The sequence below is a fragment of the Scyliorhinus torazame genome, chromosome 16, assembly GCF_047496885.1.
Source record: "Scyliorhinus torazame isolate Kashiwa2021f chromosome 16, sScyTor2.1, whole genome shotgun sequence".
Taxonomy (NCBI): Eukaryota; Metazoa; Chordata; class Chondrichthyes; order Carcharhiniformes; family Scyliorhinidae; genus Scyliorhinus; species Scyliorhinus torazame.
The window spans coordinates 137,283,542-137,300,249 of NC_092722.1; the positions used below are offsets into that span (position 1 = coordinate 137,283,542).

Here is a 16,708-nt window from a genome sequence, read left to right on the forward strand (position 1 = left end):
GTGCCTATTGATTATAATTGAGAGACTAAGATCTTCTTGTGGTTACAAATCAAGTGTTCTCAAAAAGCCCTTGCCAGCAACAGACTTTAAGAGAAATAATTGGCTTAATGGTTTGCAGTAAATTTAACTTTCAAAAATACAGTAACGGTTCTTTGCTTAAAGCAAAACCACTTGCGCGAACTTCAAGCGTTAGAGTGGAAAAATGAAAATACGAAATAAGGATAGCGCGTAGTTAAGCGAAAAGTATAGAGAGATCCTGGATGGAAAATGGCTTCCCGAACCGCTATGTTTAAGGAGAATGTTATCAGTCTGACTCCATCTGTCCCTACCCCTGCAATGTGCTGATTGGCTTGGGTGGGGGTCTCAAATGCATTTGGTTGGATGGTTAGTTGTGAATCATCAAAGTGCAACATTTATTTGGATATGTTGCATTTGTAGATGTTTGTGTGTATGTGATATATCCTTTTAATCAATTCTGGTTTTCACTGGTTTATTGCTGACTGCTTTTATCTGAATTCTGAACAATGGTGTGTTCATGTAGTCATGGTATGGCTGCATAGCTTTTGCTATTAGAACAATGGTCAGTTTATGATATCAGTAAAATGTTGCATAAGCTTTCGCTAGTTTTTTTGAATGTTTCAGATTCTGTGTTTTGCCATTGCAAATTCTGCAAGCTGTGTGTATTTGTAATCTAAGTTATGCTTGAAGTTATATGATGAAATCTAATTTTAAAATGGATTTTAAACTGTGCTTTAGTATTTACATTAAAATGGCTAAATCAGGGCAGCGCAGTGGGTTAGCCCTGTTGCCTCACGGCGCTGAGGTCCCAGATTCGATCCCGGCTCTGGGTCACTGTCTGTGTGAAGTTTGCACATTCTCCCCGTGTTTGCATGTTTTTTGCCGCACACAACCCAAAGATGTGCAGGCTAGGTATATTGGCCACGCTAAATTTTCCCTTCATTGAAAAAAATGAATTGGGTACGCAAAATTTTTTTTTTTAAATGGCTAAATCAATTACCCTTTTACCTATCAGAAACAGCCAGTTTCCTTCAATTACTTAGCAGAGCCCTGTCTACACAATAGGGCGCTCTTTCTACATTTGTAGTAGCAAAATTATAAAAATAGCGATCGTCTTTCCTTAGGATCACCCTTGCATGTAGGCTACACTAAAACTCACTGGTTTCTTTTTAAAAGATATTTCTTTTCCAATTAAGGGGCAATTTGGCGTGGCCAAACCACCTACCCTGCACATCTTTGGGTTATGGGGGTGATACCCACGCAGACATAGGGAATGTCAAGCTCCACAGGGGCCAGGATCGAACCCGGGTTCTCAGCACCCTGAGACAGCAGTGCTAACCCACTGGTGTCTCCACTGATCTGCTAATGGGATCCTGCCAATTTCCTGAGGTATCTCGCAGAGCTCATTTACATACACCACATTGAAATAGGTGCAAATAAAATGGGCAGGATTTTCTGCCCCCCTCCCCCGGGTGGCATGGTTTCCAGCGGTGGAGGTGACACGCCATTAGCCGCTGGCAGCAATTGCAGTCCCGCCAATGTCTTGCATGGCTTGTCCATCCTGCTCCTGGGAAACCCACCGCAGGGGGGACTGGAAGATCTCACCATCGAGAAAGGCAAGAAAATCTTGCCCATTACCACTGGTGGGAATAATAGCAAGTGAGCCATCTCCTGCCACGATGCCACGTGCCTTAGAGCATTTTGCTTTGCTGCTCATTTTGGTTGCGTAATGCACAGGTTTCAGTGGGAAATTCAAAACAATCACACATTATTATCACTCATCTCCAGAAACCTCACATATCCTGATATAGGGTGACTTTGGGCTATGCTGCATTCAAATATAAGTGTATACCTGCAGCAGCACAATACTTGTGTAAATGTCGGAAACACATTTAATCCATCCTTTTGCATGAGGGAATACAACTATGTAAATAAATGGCAGAAGGTTTTGGCGGGCATATCTCAGTGTTGCAAAAGACCAAGAAATCAATGTGTAGTCATGTTTCGACATAGGTTAAGTTATGTGCGAATGGAGAAAATGCTGCAGTGCCTTCCTAAGTTGTGGTTATAGTAAATATTCGAGGCCAATACACTGCTTAAAAATAGTTGAGGCAAATCTGCAGGAATACAGCAAAGCTTATGACATTCTTAGCTTGTAAAATCAGCTCTTCCAATTGCCACTGAAGACAACAGTCACTTGTAAACGTTAAACCTAATAAATGCCTAAAGATATTTGACACAACGATCTCTTCCTTCACAACTCATAACACCTTCTAGTTTGTAGTTCTCGTTTACATGCCACAATTCTGATTCAGGTTCAATTAGCAGCAGACTGAATTTCTCAATCATTTTTGTATTCTGTACCAGAGAAATAGAGACTCATTATCTCAAGCATTACCCAAAGCTGCCCTGACTAGTAGCTGCTTGTTGTTTATTTTCAACATAAACGGAAAATCGAGCTTTGGTTTCTATCACAGGAGCAAAAACAGATCACTTCAGAATATTTGGGCCCAGCACTTCCGATCTCTAGATGTTCATGCCCCACTGGAGGACCCCTTTGGAAGTCCCGACATTTTGGTATCAGAATTTCCTGTTGTTTGGACTTCTGATGGGCAATTCCCATGCATCTGGAACCATACTACACTTAGTTATCGTTGGAAACATCTGGGGCTGGATTCTCTGATTGTGGGCTATGTCCTCACTCCGGCGTGGGAACGGCGTGTTTTATGCCCAAAGATTTGTCGCAAAATGGCCACCGATTCTCCGTTTGGCTGGGGACTAGCATCCGGGCAGCGTAGAGCACCTGGCTCTAGCTGCTGATACAGCCCAGAGAATTGCCTGCAGCGGCCGCGCCGTGCAACATGGCACCGGCCCCGCGCGGACCCTGCCTGCTAAATAGTGCCCCCCCTTTGGCTGGTTCGCAAGCCCTGGACAACCCCCTAACAGTGCCCCCGGCCCCTGACAAAGTCCCCCCTGCCCACGGCCCTGTCAGTCTTCAGCCAATTTGATTCTCTCCACATGATATCAAGAAATGGCTGAAGGCACTGGATACTGCATAGGCTATGGGCCCTGACAGTATTCCAGCAATAGTCTTGAAGACCTGAGCTCCAGAACGTGCCGCACCCCTAGCCAAGTTGTTCCAGTACAACTACTACACGTATCTACCCAGCAATGTGGAAAACTGCCCAGGTATGTCCTGTACACAAGAAACAGGACAAATCCAACCCAGCCAATTACCGTCCTATCAGTCTACTCTCGATCATCAGCAAGGTGATGGAAGGGATCATCAACAGTGCTATCAAGTGGCTCTTACTTACCTGCTCACGGATGCTCAGTTTGGGTTTTGCCAGGGTCACTCAACTCCTGACCTCATTGCAGCCTTGGTTCAAACATGGACAAAAGAGCTGAATGCCGGAGGTGAGGTGAGAGTGATTGCCCTTAACATCAAGGCAGCATTTGATCGAGTATGGCATCAAGAAGCCCTAGCTAAACTGGAGTCAGTGAGATTTGAAGAAAACTCTCCATTAGCACAAAGAAAGATGTTTGTGGTGGTTGGAGGTCAATCACCTCAGCTCCAGGACATCACTGCAGGAATTCATCCGGGTAGTGTCCTCGGGCCAACCATCTTCAGCTGCTTCATCAATAAGGTCAGAAGTGGGGATGTTCGCGGATGACTGCACAATGTTCACCATTCACAAATACTCAGATACTGAAGCAGTTCATGTCCAAATGCCGCAAAATCTGCATTATCCAGGGTTGGGCTTACAACTGGGAAATAACACGTCACACAAGTGCAAGACAATGACCAACTCCAACAAGAGAGGATCTCACAATCACCTCATGGCATTACCAACGCTGAAGTACCCACTATCAACATCCTGGTGATTACCATTGACCAGAAACTGAACTGAATTAGCCACATAAGTACTCTGGCTACCAGAGCAGGTCAAAGACTAGGAATCCTACAGCGAGTAACTCCCCTCCTGACTCCCAAAAGCCTGTCCACCATCTGTAAGGCACAAGTCAGGAGTGTAATGGAATACTTTCTACTTGTCTGGATGAGTGAGGCTCCAGCAACACTCCAGCAGCTTCACATCATGCAGGGCACAGCAGCCCACTTGATAGCTCCCCCTTCCAGAAACATTCAATCTATCCACCACTGATGAACAGTGGCAGCCGTGTGTACCATTTACAAGATGCACTACAGGAACTCGCTAAGGTTCCTAAGGCAGCACCTTCCAAACCCACAACCTCTACCATCTAACTGCAAATACCTGGGAACACCACCACCTGGAGGTTCTCCCCCAAGCCAGTCAACATTCTGATTTGGAAATATATCACCATTCCTTCATTGTCGCTGGGTCAAAATCCCGAAATTCCCTCCCTAACAGCACTATGGGTGCACCAATACCTCAGGGACTGCAGCAGTTCAAGAAGGCAACTCACCATCTTCTGAAGAGCAACTCTGAATGGGCAATAAATGTTGACCTATGCCCACATCCCATAAATGCATTTTAAAAAGGTGGAAAAATATGAACTTGTCCACTTTGGCAGGAAGAATTAAAAAAGCAGCATATTATTTAAATGGAGAGAGAGATTGCAGAATGCTGAGGTACAGAGGGGTCTGGGTGTCTTGGTACATGAGTCACAAAACGTTAGTATGCAAGTACAACAAGTGATTAGGAAGGCAAATGGAAAGCTGTTGTTTATTCCAAGAGGAATGGAATGTAAAGGCAGAGCTGTTTTGCTGCGGTTGTACAGGGCATTGGTGAGACCACACTTAGTGCCGTGTGTACAGTTTTGGTCTCCTTATTTAAGAAAGGGCACATGCATTGGAAACAGTTCAGAGAAGGTTCACTCGACTGATTCCTAGAATGAGGTGGTTATCCTCAGATGGGCAGCACGGTAGCATAATGGTTAGCACAGTTCCTTCACATCTCCAGGGCCCAGGTTCGATTCCCAGCTTGGGTCACTGTTTGTGCTGAGTCTGCACGTTCTCCCCGTGTTTGCGTGGGTTTCCTCCGGGTGCTCCGGTTTCCTCCCACAGTCCAAAGATGTGCAGGTTAGGTGGATTGGCTATGCTAAATTGTCCTTAGTGTCCAAACAGGTTAGATCGAGTTACAGGGATAGGGAGGAGGTGTGGAGAGAGGTATGGGCTTAGGTAGGTGCTCTTTCCAATGGCCGGTGCAGACTCGATGGGTCGAATGGCCTTCTTCTGCACTGTAAATTCAGTGAAATCCCCCGACTGTGGCGGCACTGGACTGAGTCCGCAGCCGCCACGCCGAGCTCCCGATGGGTGAGACCATGAGAGGCCAACGCCATTGGAAACTTGGCCCATCGGGAGATGGGCCTTGGGCAACGTCCTGAGGACGTTGATATGGCACGCGGCGTACTCTGTGAGTACACTGCTTTGGAGGGGGCGGAGCATCGCCGCCCCCGATTTGGTCGGAAACCGGTATTCTCCGGCCAATCGCCGAACGTGATTTTGCCGACAGCGACCGGAGAATCCCACCCCAGATCTCCACCTTACTTTCTAGAACAATTAAATAATTGCCCAGGAAAAGTTAAAAGCCGGAATTGTCCGTCCGTTTACGCAGGCGGGATTCTTTGGTCCCACTGCCGCGAATTGAATTTTGGCTGAGCACCAAATTCTCCGTTCTCGCTGGCATCAACGGCGGTGTGAACTCAGATCGGACAGTCTTGGCCAAAAGGATTGAAACCAGTCCTAATTACTGGATAACTATACTACTGAACCCTCGACTCCCCATTAGACCCCTAACTCCACCCCCCACCCCCATACCCCTTGACTACCCCCACCTGATCCCTGAAGACTCCAACCAACCCCAAACCTCCAACTGCCACCCAAACTCTGACTACTCCCCCAGCCCCCACTACCCTTCTTGACCAATCGATTACAACCTGACTACCCTCCTGTCATCCTGATTACCCCCAAACACCTGACTACTCCCAACTCTTGACTCCCCAAACATCCATTTACCTGCTATCCTACCTCCTCACCCACCTGCTACCTTACCCCTCACCTACCTGCCACCCTGTCTCTCCACCCACTTACCTACCACCCCACCCGTTCACCCAGCTGCCAGCCTACCCCTTACCCCACGCAGCTGCCATCCTACCCCCTTACCCAATTGTTACCCAACTCCCTAAGCCACCTATCTTCCACCTTCACCCACCCCCACCCTGCTCCTTACCCACTCCCCGTCATGCCCCTCCAAATGTCACCCTACCTCCTCACTCAACCACCTGTCAGCCTACCCCCACACCCATTTACCATAGGCACTCTTTCTTTCCATAGCTTCTCCGAGTGGCATTGGGACCTATAAATGTACCGGAATATGGCAGTTAGTACTATAAAAGGGGGCATGGATTGGCTTGTCCTGATGACCCTGCACTACGAGGAACTCCCAGAACAGGCACGCTCCACATTTCTGAAGATGCCCAGTTTGGTAATCCAGGCGAGAAATGTGGAACTTCAGTGTGAGGAAAGAAAATCCAAGCTTCTGGCGGTGATTCCCACTGCTTGGAAGATTTGGCCCTCAAGGTTTTATGATGTCACATATCTGCAGGCTAACAATTGTCAGCTGAACATGAATCTCACCATCCAGGCTCTAAGTGATTTGTGTTTGAATAAGTGCAACAAATGTTTGTGTCTAGCAATGTATTTTTGGTGAAGACAACCCAACATTGATTGGATTGGATTTTGTTTTTAAATTTATGCATTCTGGATACTAAATTAGATTTGATAAAATAGCTTCTGGAAGACTAACTGATTTATTTTTCTTTTTGTAAGACCTACAGTTTATTCTACCTGGATTTATTAGTGACGGAGTTGCAAGCTTTATCGTATACGCACTTGACATTGCCTGTTCTTCAGCTGGCAGAATTAATAGCCAGCGATGTGTTGGATAACAAGAGTCTCTCTGACTTTTACCATCTCAGGTTAATTTTATTTTTCAAAGTACCACATGTAGTAATTTGTAATGCAATGTAATTTTTATGTTATTTTAACTTTTAGATAAATATCCTTTTGATGAATTGTATAATTTCTTTAGAATTGTAGGTTCAGTCCAAAGGCCTTTTCTCTCTACCTCCAGATTTCACCAGCTTGAAATTCTCCAACCTATATAAAGTTAATTGGATCCAAAATTGTTTTCCACATTGTATCTCGCTCCAAACCCTTCTTACCCACCACTGCTCTCCTTGATGACTCCCATATCAAGCGGGATTTTCCGGCACACCCGCGCCATATTTCCTGGTGGCGATGGCAGCCTGCCATTGGCCACTGATGGGATTTTCCGGCCCTGCTGATGTCTATTGCATTACATCATTGGGCAGCCTGCTGTGGGGGTCACCTTTGGCGGGGCTTGAAGATCCATCAATGGGAAGGGCTGGAAAATCTCACCCATTCCCCTAGTGATCTAAATTGAAACTTGTCCTCTTGGTGTTTAACCTTTTGCAATGATACAACCACCATGCCAACTGATATTTCTCCATTCCCTTTAGTCAGGCCTCTTTGTTCACATTCACTTTACTCCACCATTGATGGCTTCAGGTTTTGTGAAATTTCCTTTCAAAATCCCTACACCACATTCTTCTTTGAGGCCCTCCTTAAAACCCACCTCTTCGACGAAGCTTCTTTTACAACCTTTTCTTTGATAATGTATCTCTCTGTGCAGTGGGATATTTTCTGTATTAAATGCATTGTATAATTGCAAGTTGTTATGCTATTTATGACAATTGGCAGGAATTACAGGTCCAGCAGGGAGCGCAGCTATTAGATATTGCTCAATGCAAATTTTAAATTGTTACCTGATGAAGGAGCTGCGCTCCGAAAGCTAGTGATTGCAAACAAACCTGTTGGACTTTAATCTGGTGTTGTAAGACTTCTTACTGTGCCCATCCCAGTCCAACGCCGGCATCTCCACACCATGGCTACGTAAAGTTTATTTACATAATACAAAATACATACACACAATATTTAATATATGTTCTTTGCATTTTAAGAATTGCATTTTTGTCATTTTATATTGGTCATTTATTAAGAACAGTTTTTGAAATCATTTTTTACCGTTCTTCCAACCATTGAACAGTGTTTCATTATTTGCCTTTAAAGTTTTAAAACTTCTTTGAGACTCTTTTATTAATTTTATCTGCTCCAATGGAAAAGCCCCAATTTCTTTAGTCTTTCTCCACTGCTGTGACCCCTCATTCTTGAAATCATTCAAGCAAATTTTTATTATTATCTGTTCAATATCTTTTAACATGTCAGCTTTAATGGAGTGTTCAGAGCTACATATATTGTTTCAACTTTCATTTAAATAGAATGTTACTGCACTTCAACATAAATTTGTCACTTTTTATATTCTTTGCGCATATAGGAATTTTCTCTAATTTTCATAAATCTATATTCTTACATTCTTAGACTTCTCTCTTCCACTAACCTTAGAGCCTTACAAATGAGGCTTTAGTTTCTTTCACTGCCCTGTTTAGCTCAAATGTATTACCCTTTTATATCCAGTACCTATTTGTCCAGACCTTGCAACATCATCCAGAAATTTCTTACAGTATTCCTCACTGTTTCACATTTCTATTAAATTGTTATAATCAGAAAACATTGATCTGGTTCTTCTTGTGTATAATGCTACCAACACTCCACCAACATTAAATGCAACATTTTCCCCTTTCTGTCCGCATATCTTATTCCATTATCCATATGAGTATCTTCCCTGTAATACCATGTACATCAAGCTTCGGAACTCTTTTGTCCTCCGACCAAAAAGCTTTAAATATCTACTTCATACCCTTCGTCTACACATCGTTATTTTCTTTAAAAGTTTAATTAAATCATCAACCTGTCCTTCCCAAACTGATTATCTTTGTTTGGACCATACCTTCCTCAGCAATCATTGATCATTATTCTCCAGCAATTTAACTACAGATTTTCATAGAATCCCTACAGTGCAGAAGGAGGCCATTTGGCCCATCGACCCTTCGAAAAAGCACACTACCCATGTTCACTGTGTTGTATACCCGTAACCCAATCTGCACATCCCTGGATACGAAGGAGCAAATTATCATGGCCAGTCCACCTTACCAGTACATCTTTGGGCTGGAAAGAAACAGGAGCACCCGCCACGTAGGCACAGGGAGAATGTAGAAACTCCACACAGGCAGTGACCGAAGGCCAGAATTGAACCGGGTCCCTGGTGCTGTGAGACAGCAGTGCTAGCCACTATGCCACCATGCTACAGTTGAGGTCAGTTGAGGTCAGGCTAAGCAGCATACATTATGTTGGTTTATCACTTTCATTTTTGTTAAACATGGATGTAGAATTTGCATCCTGTAGTTCTTTAATACAATAACACATTTCAAAAAATGTTTCAGAAAATTATACACCGCCTCCTTCACTTTTTTTCAGTATACTGGAATGCATACTTTGTGGGCCTAGCAATTTGTTTTTAATTCCCATTAATTTTAATACAGTTTCCATTCATTCGTGACCCTTCCACTTTGCCCCAAAGAACTGCAAAGTCCTACTTTCACCTTCTATGTAATTTCAGCAGTCTCAACATGAGGTGCACTGACAATGTTATATCCAGAAAAAAAACCTTGTTTGTTCAGGGCATGTGGGCACCACAGGCTGAGCCAGCATTTATTGCGCTTGAACTGAGTGGTTTGCTGGGCCATTTTCAGAGGGCAGCCCACATTGCTGTGGGGCTGTAGGCCAATCCAAGTAAGGGTGGCAGATTTCCTTCTCTTAAAGGACATTAGTGAACCAGATGGGTTTTTACAATATTTTTGTGGCCATGGTGGGATTCAAACCCAGGTACCCCAAGCATTACTAGTATAGTAGCAGTACCATTACACCACCACCTCCCCATGGTCCTCTACACTTTGTTATTAGAGAATGGATACTTGAATACATTTATTCAATGCACAGTTCAGTTACTTGAGTCTTAGAAGCATTTAAGATGTTCAAACTCTGTTGCAATATCATAAAATTAGAGTTCTGGAATGATCTGTATATTTTGACCTAAATTACAAATAAATATTTGTTTTCCACAGGCTTGCCCAGATCTGTTTAGATCTGAATCTAAAGCAGGCGGCACAGTACCATGAGAAGGTTCCTGGATCAGTATTTATCTATGAGGCAGAACGGGCTAAGTATGTTATTTTTCATATTGTTTCGGACAGTGTAGTTCATTTTTACATAAATAATTAAACATCTATGAAATATGAATGATTGAAACAAGCATTCATGGGTAGATGAAGCGAAAAGGCTTGCTAAAAATATTTACTTTTCAACTGGTAAAAGCCGTCTGAAGTTATTTGAAAAGCCATTAGTTTCAGTGTAATTGAAGTAGTGCATATAATTTGATCTTGATACAATATTGAATGGGAAAGGCCAAGAACTATGTCAGGTGAAGCTTTCAAATGGATTTTTTAACTAGCATCCACTGCCATAACAGTAAATGATGCCAATTAAAATGAGAAGCAGGAGAGAAGTAGAGTAAATGACTAATCCAATATTATCGCTTTTACATTCATGCCCAAGTCAAAGTAACTAACCAAAGTAAAGGAAAAACACTGTAGACGTTGGAGATCTGAAATAAAAACAGGAAATGCCGGGCCTGGATTTTCCACCCCTTCCCACCGACAGGATCTTCTGATCCCGCCAAAGGTGACCCCTGCGGCGGGTTCTCTGTAACATGGTCGCCAAGCAACGCAAATGGTCATTGACTTCAGCAGGACCGGAAGATCCCGCCGGCGGACAATGACGGGCTGCCTCCGCCTCGACAAAACCCGCCACAAGAGAGGGTCAGAAAATCCTGGCCCAGGAAAAACTCTGCAGGTCTGGTAACATCTGTGGAGAGAGAAACAGAGTTAACTTTTTGAATCCAATATGATTCTTCTTCGGAACCCTCTCCTGAAGTAGTCACATTGGACTTGATACATTAACTCTGTTTCTCTCTTCACAGATATTGCCAGACCTATGGAACTTTTCCAGCACTTTCTGTTTTTATTTTTAAATTATCACTATTACTTTCAGTGGAAGTGAGTGAACTTTCTCTGCACAACATATTTTTCTGAATACTCTATTTCAAGAAAGTTGAACTGGGATCCTTTTTTAAAAAATAATATTTTATTAAGGTATTTGAAAATGTTTATAACAGTAACAAGAACAATGACATCAACATGGTAAAATAACCCCCCCCCCCCCCCAGCCCAATCTTCACACACCTCAACCATACAACAACAATCCCCCCCCCCTTGAAATACTGCATCTGCTGACATTTTTAATTTTCCCCGAGAAAGTCGACGAACGGCTGCCACCTCCGGGAGAACCCTAACATTGACCCTCTTAAGGCAAACTTTATTTTCTCGAAACCCAGCCATGTCACTAATCCAGGTCTCCACACTCGGGGGCTTCGAGTCCCTCCACATTAATAAGATCCGTCTCCGGTTTACCAGGGAGGCAAAGGCCAGGACGTCGGCCTCTTTCGCCCTCTGAACTCCCGGATCTTCCGACACTCCAAAGATCGCTACCTCCGGACTTGGCACCACCTGTGTTTTTAGCACCGTGGACATTGCCTTAGCAAAACCCTGCCAAAACCCTCTAAGCTTCGGGCATGCCCAAAACATGTGGACATGATTTGCTGGGCTTCCCACGCACTTCGCACACCTATCCTCTACCCCGAAAAACTTGCTCATCCAGGCCACTGGCATGTGTGCCCAGTGGATACCTTAAATTGTATCAGGCTAAGCCTGGCGCACGATGAGGAGGTATTAACCCTGCTTAGGGCATCTGCCCATAGACCCGCCTCTATCTCTCCTCCTAGCTCGTCCTTCCACTTGCCCTTAAGCTCCTCCGCCTCCGAAGGTTCCTGGTAAATATCCAATACCTTCCCCTCTCACACCCAGGTACTGGCAACTATTCTATTCTTATCCCCTGTGGCGGCAGCAGCGAAAAGGCCGGCACCTGTTTTCTCAGGAAGTCGCGCACCTGCAAATACCTAAAACTATTCCCTGCTGGCAATTTAAATTTATCCTCCAAAGCTTTCAAACTAGGAAAGCTCCCATCTATAAATAGATCACCCATCCATAAATAGATCACCCATTCTTCCAATTCCTGCATCCAATCTCCACAGCGGGCGTTGCCCTCTCTCCACACTAACCTGTCGATCCACCCAGTGCGGGGCTTGATCTGACACTGCAATTGCCGAGTACTCAGTATCCACCAGCTTCGGTATTAGCGCCCTGCTCAGAACAAAAAAGTCGATGCGAGAGCATACCTTGTGGACATGTGATTAAAAAGGAAAACACCTTTGTCCTCGGCTGTGCAAACCTCCAGGGGTCTACTCCCCCCATCTGTTCCATAAAACCCTTCAATTCCTTTGCCGCAGTGGGCCTCCCCCCTGTCCTGGATTTTGACCGATCCAATTCCGGATCAATGACTGTGTTGAAGTCCCCTCCCATGATCAGATTATGTGACTCTGAGTCTGAGATCTTACCTTACACCCGCCTCATAAATTCCACGTCCTCCCAATTCAGAGCATATATGTTCACAAGTACCACTCGCACCCCCTCCAGCTTCCCACTCACCATTATGTACCTACCCCCCTTGTCTGACACATTTCTCCCTGCCTCGAATGACACTCGTTTGCTGATCAAGATAGCTACCCCCCTGATCTCCTGGATCGCTCTCCAGTGGGTTTCCTGATTCTGAACCACTTGATCAATCGCAGCCTTAATCAGGTCCAGCGTGTCCTTCTTCAGCTTGGCGAAGCAATCCGCGAGAAACTCACCAGCTGCTCCGTCGACCACTGTGCCGTCTCCCCGCGGCCCTTGCCCTCTGCCATGCTGTCCCATGTTACCAGTTCTGCTTGCGTCTCCCTTGTAGGACTTTGTCATCTCACACGGCCACTTCTGGTCCAATTCTCCATACACCGGAGGGGGATTTCTCCTTACTGTCTCACTCTTCACTGCTTTATCCCATAAAATCCGGAAAAAAACAGGGGAAAAAGGTCCAAAAGTCCATTATAGGCGGGAGCTATCAAATGTGTGACCTATCCCTCCATGGCCGCCACCGGAAGTCCCTCACTGAATTCCTTTATTTTGCAATACAGGGGTGGCAGTAGGTTAAATAACCCTTTGTAATGAATTTGTTACCCTTTCTAAAGCCTTCCATTGATGCAACTCTTGCATTTTGTGTTCGAAGAGCACCACTGGTTGAGAAGTTAGGTGTTTTGTGCTAAGGGATCAAGGGATGTATTTTGTGAAAGAGACTGTAGGGGTCACTCTTGTTCAGGGGATGTGTGCAGTCATCTTCATTCCCACTGTCATAGGCACTAACTTCATTTGCAGTGAGAGGATTAGGGCACAAAGAAACAATGGTATACATCGTGCAATGAAATGTGAGTGACAGCAATCATATTAATGTATATAGCTGCATGTATTTGACAAATAAACATGGTTACTATGCTCAGATATCTTAATGTTGGGAAGCCTTGCCCCGACCACCACTGTGGGACCTATTGCAGGAAATGTTGCAGGCTTAATGAATTTAAGCATACATTCCTCTCGGGTGTTTCTCCTTGTAATGTCTACGACCTATGCTGAAACACAACCTACAATTATTTGGCAATTCCCTTACAACAAGGGATTTGATGGAAAGGTCACTGTTATGTATGTTATGACACAAGCATTGCAGGTATTTTTTGTTTAGTTACCTGTTTTCTGCTTTGAACGAATGATCCTCAGTGTCTCCTGTGGTTCAACCTTTCTATTTCTAATTCTGCAAAAACCATACTGACATTTGCAATTCATGTGCCTTCCCAATTTCAAATTACTTCAGTTTTCTTTCTCTCTCTGTAAGGGCACATCATATTTGTCAGCTGAGACTACAGTAGTACCCCTCTCTAACCAGATCAAAAACACATCAGGAGACTGCCTATATAAAATTTAGAACAATGCAAGTTACAACTTTTAAATTAAATCCATGTACTTGGGTTACCTGAATGACAGCAAATTTCTTCTGGGTTTCCTGACCTATCTTGCTTTGAGCACGGGAACTACCTGGAAGGTCTCCCTTGTTACCTTTACAGTTGGTGGTTATGTAACCAGCCATCTCAGAGGTAAACGGCTGGCAAACAATACTTCATCTGTAAATACTTCCACAGCTATGTCGCGAAACAGAGCATTCTCCTGAGAGTCAGGGGTATTTTTGCCAACTTGTATCACAGCCACTTTAATTCAGATTATGAGACATATTTGAGGCAATTAAAAGACATTAACAGCCCTTGTTCTTCATATCATATTTCTCTGCTCACTAAAGTAGGATGGATATTTGCATAGTCAAAAAGCAGAGCATGTCGTTGCTTTTTTACTTTAAGGATATATTTGCAATGTTATTTTTTGAAGTGGATATCATAGAATCCCGACATGTAAAATGAGGACATTCGGCCCATTGAGTCTGCATCAATCCTCAGAAAGGGCATCCAACCTGAACCCGCTCTCCTGACCACTACCCAGCCCCATTCCGAAAACCCCAGCTAACCTAAACATTTGAACAAGGGAACATCTAAACCTGAATAAGGGGAAATTTAGCATGTCCAATCCACATAACCTGCATACCTTTGGACTGTGGGAGGAAACTTGTACATCGGCCTGGATCCTCTACCCTGTGATGCCGGCAATGCGGATTACGATCAGGCATTGCAATCGGGCAGAGAATCGGGCATCTGGACAAAATCGTGGCTCACGCCTGGTGCCAAACCGATTGTTATGCTCTGGCCCCCTGCTGGTGGTGGGATTGGGGTTCTTGTCCGCATGCCAGCAGGAGGATGCCAATGGGTGCAGATGGGTCTATTGACTAATTTGCATCCACTTAGCGGGTCCAAACCAAAATCTCTGGGCCTTCGTGATTCTCGGGTTTTCCAGGCTAGGAATTGTAGTGATCTCTGTATCTCTATATGCATAAGGAGTTAATGTTTAGTCACTACAGGTAAATGATCACTTGAGGGCAACACTAACAGGGGGTATAGTATTAAAGAATCAAACTCACAAATTAATTGATTAGTTACTCAATAAATTATTTATTTTTATTGGTTGACTTTGACAATTCATCATCATCAAGTTAAGAACATCGCGGCATCAACAAATGAGTAACATATATTACTCCAAGTAATATAACAGGAATCACATGGGCGAGGATCACTACAGGCATCACCAAACGTGAACCTGACATGGTGAACCTCTCGGTGGGCTAAGGGGGAAAGGACCCCCTTAAGGGGTCCACCCGAGGGCCAATGCCCCCCCCAATCCCACATAGTACTACTTACCCCCCTTCCCCTTCCGCCGGAGGTCCCTGAAAACAGGAGACCCCCCCCCCCCCACCAGAACCCCTTAACTAAAGGGACACCTCCAGAGACCTCCAAACTAAAGGGACCACCAACAAAAGTGAAATATTTTCAAAACATTATTACTCTATTTAAAACTTTAGTCTTGATCGTGTGTACATAAACCACCCCCCCCCTCCCCCCCCAACCCCCGGCCTCAAATGTCCTGCTTTCTGCTTCCCTGTTCTATATTCAGATCCCGGGTTGTTCAATTGTTGAGGAAAACAACAAACATATTGAGATTAAAAGGTTTGTGAAAGCATTTTGAGTGACATTTGAGGAAAAGGCGACACACTGCCACTTGGTGGCTTAATTGTGCAATATCAAACTGGTGGCTTTACAGGGAATTGCCATTATAAATGTGAGCATTTCCCCTGTGATTGGAGGGTTTCCCCTGCCCTCCCATGTGTCCCTTTTGTGTCCCTCTAGCATTTTCTCATCTCCCCCTCCCCCCTCGCAGGTTGCGCGTTCCAATTGTTTCCCCCCCTGTCTTAATTTTTCTTTTTACTCTCCTTTTTCTTTCTAACTTTCCCGTTTCTATTCATTGTTGCTGGCCTCAAACAGGTTCTGGAACAGGCCGACAAATTGTCCCCATGTATCTAGGAAGCCTTCCTCCGACCTTCGGATGGCATACTTAACCTTCTCCAGGTGGAGAAATTCCGAAAGGTCAGCAAGTCAGATGCAGTTGTGGGTGGTGCTGTGTTGGCCCTCGGGTGGACCCCTTAAGGGAGTCCTTTCCCCCTTAGCCCACCGAGAGGTTCACCATGTCAGGTTCACGTTTGGTGATGCCTGTAGTGATCCTCGCCCATGTGATTCCTGTTATATTACTTGGAGTAATATATGTTACTCATTTGTTTATGCCGCGATGTTCTTAACTTGATGATGATGAATTCTCAAAGTCATCCAATAAAAATAAATAATTTATTGAGTAACTAATCAATTAAGTTGTGGGATCGCCAGCCGAGCAGGATTCTCCGGTGTGCGATTAGGGAAGGGAAAACGAGGGCGTCAGCACTCTTCCCCATGTGTGGCTTTGGCTGCTCTGATACCCTGGAGATTGCCACATTTGGGCATGGCTTCACCCTCACCCCCTACAACCTTGGACATTGCCTCGGAGAAGGCTGTCCGAACCCGGCAAATTTGGGACATGCCCAGAACATGTAGGTATGGTTGGCCGGGCCCCTCTGGCACCATTCACATTTGTCCTCCGGGAAGAACCTGCTGGGAATACACAACCGAAGTTGACGGGGGAAGAAAAGAAAGGGGGGGAA

General features: G+C 44.6%; 1 protein-coding gene across 2 annotated transcripts in view; it reads left to right on the forward strand.

Annotated features, from left to right (window-relative positions):
• cfap46 (cilia and flagella associated protein 46) overlaps window positions 1–16,708 on the forward strand; it is a 368,598-nt gene that overhangs the window by 202,488 nt on the left and 149,402 nt on the right. For both annotated transcript variants that reach the window (XM_072479134.1, XM_072479136.1), the window contains 2 exons: window positions 6,830–6,978; window positions 10,105–10,203. In XM_072479134.1, the coding sequence (XP_072335235.1) occupies window positions 6,830–6,978; window positions 10,105–10,203 (248 nt within the window). The remainder of the gene's footprint in view (window positions 1–6,829; window positions 6,979–10,104; window positions 10,204–16,708) is intronic.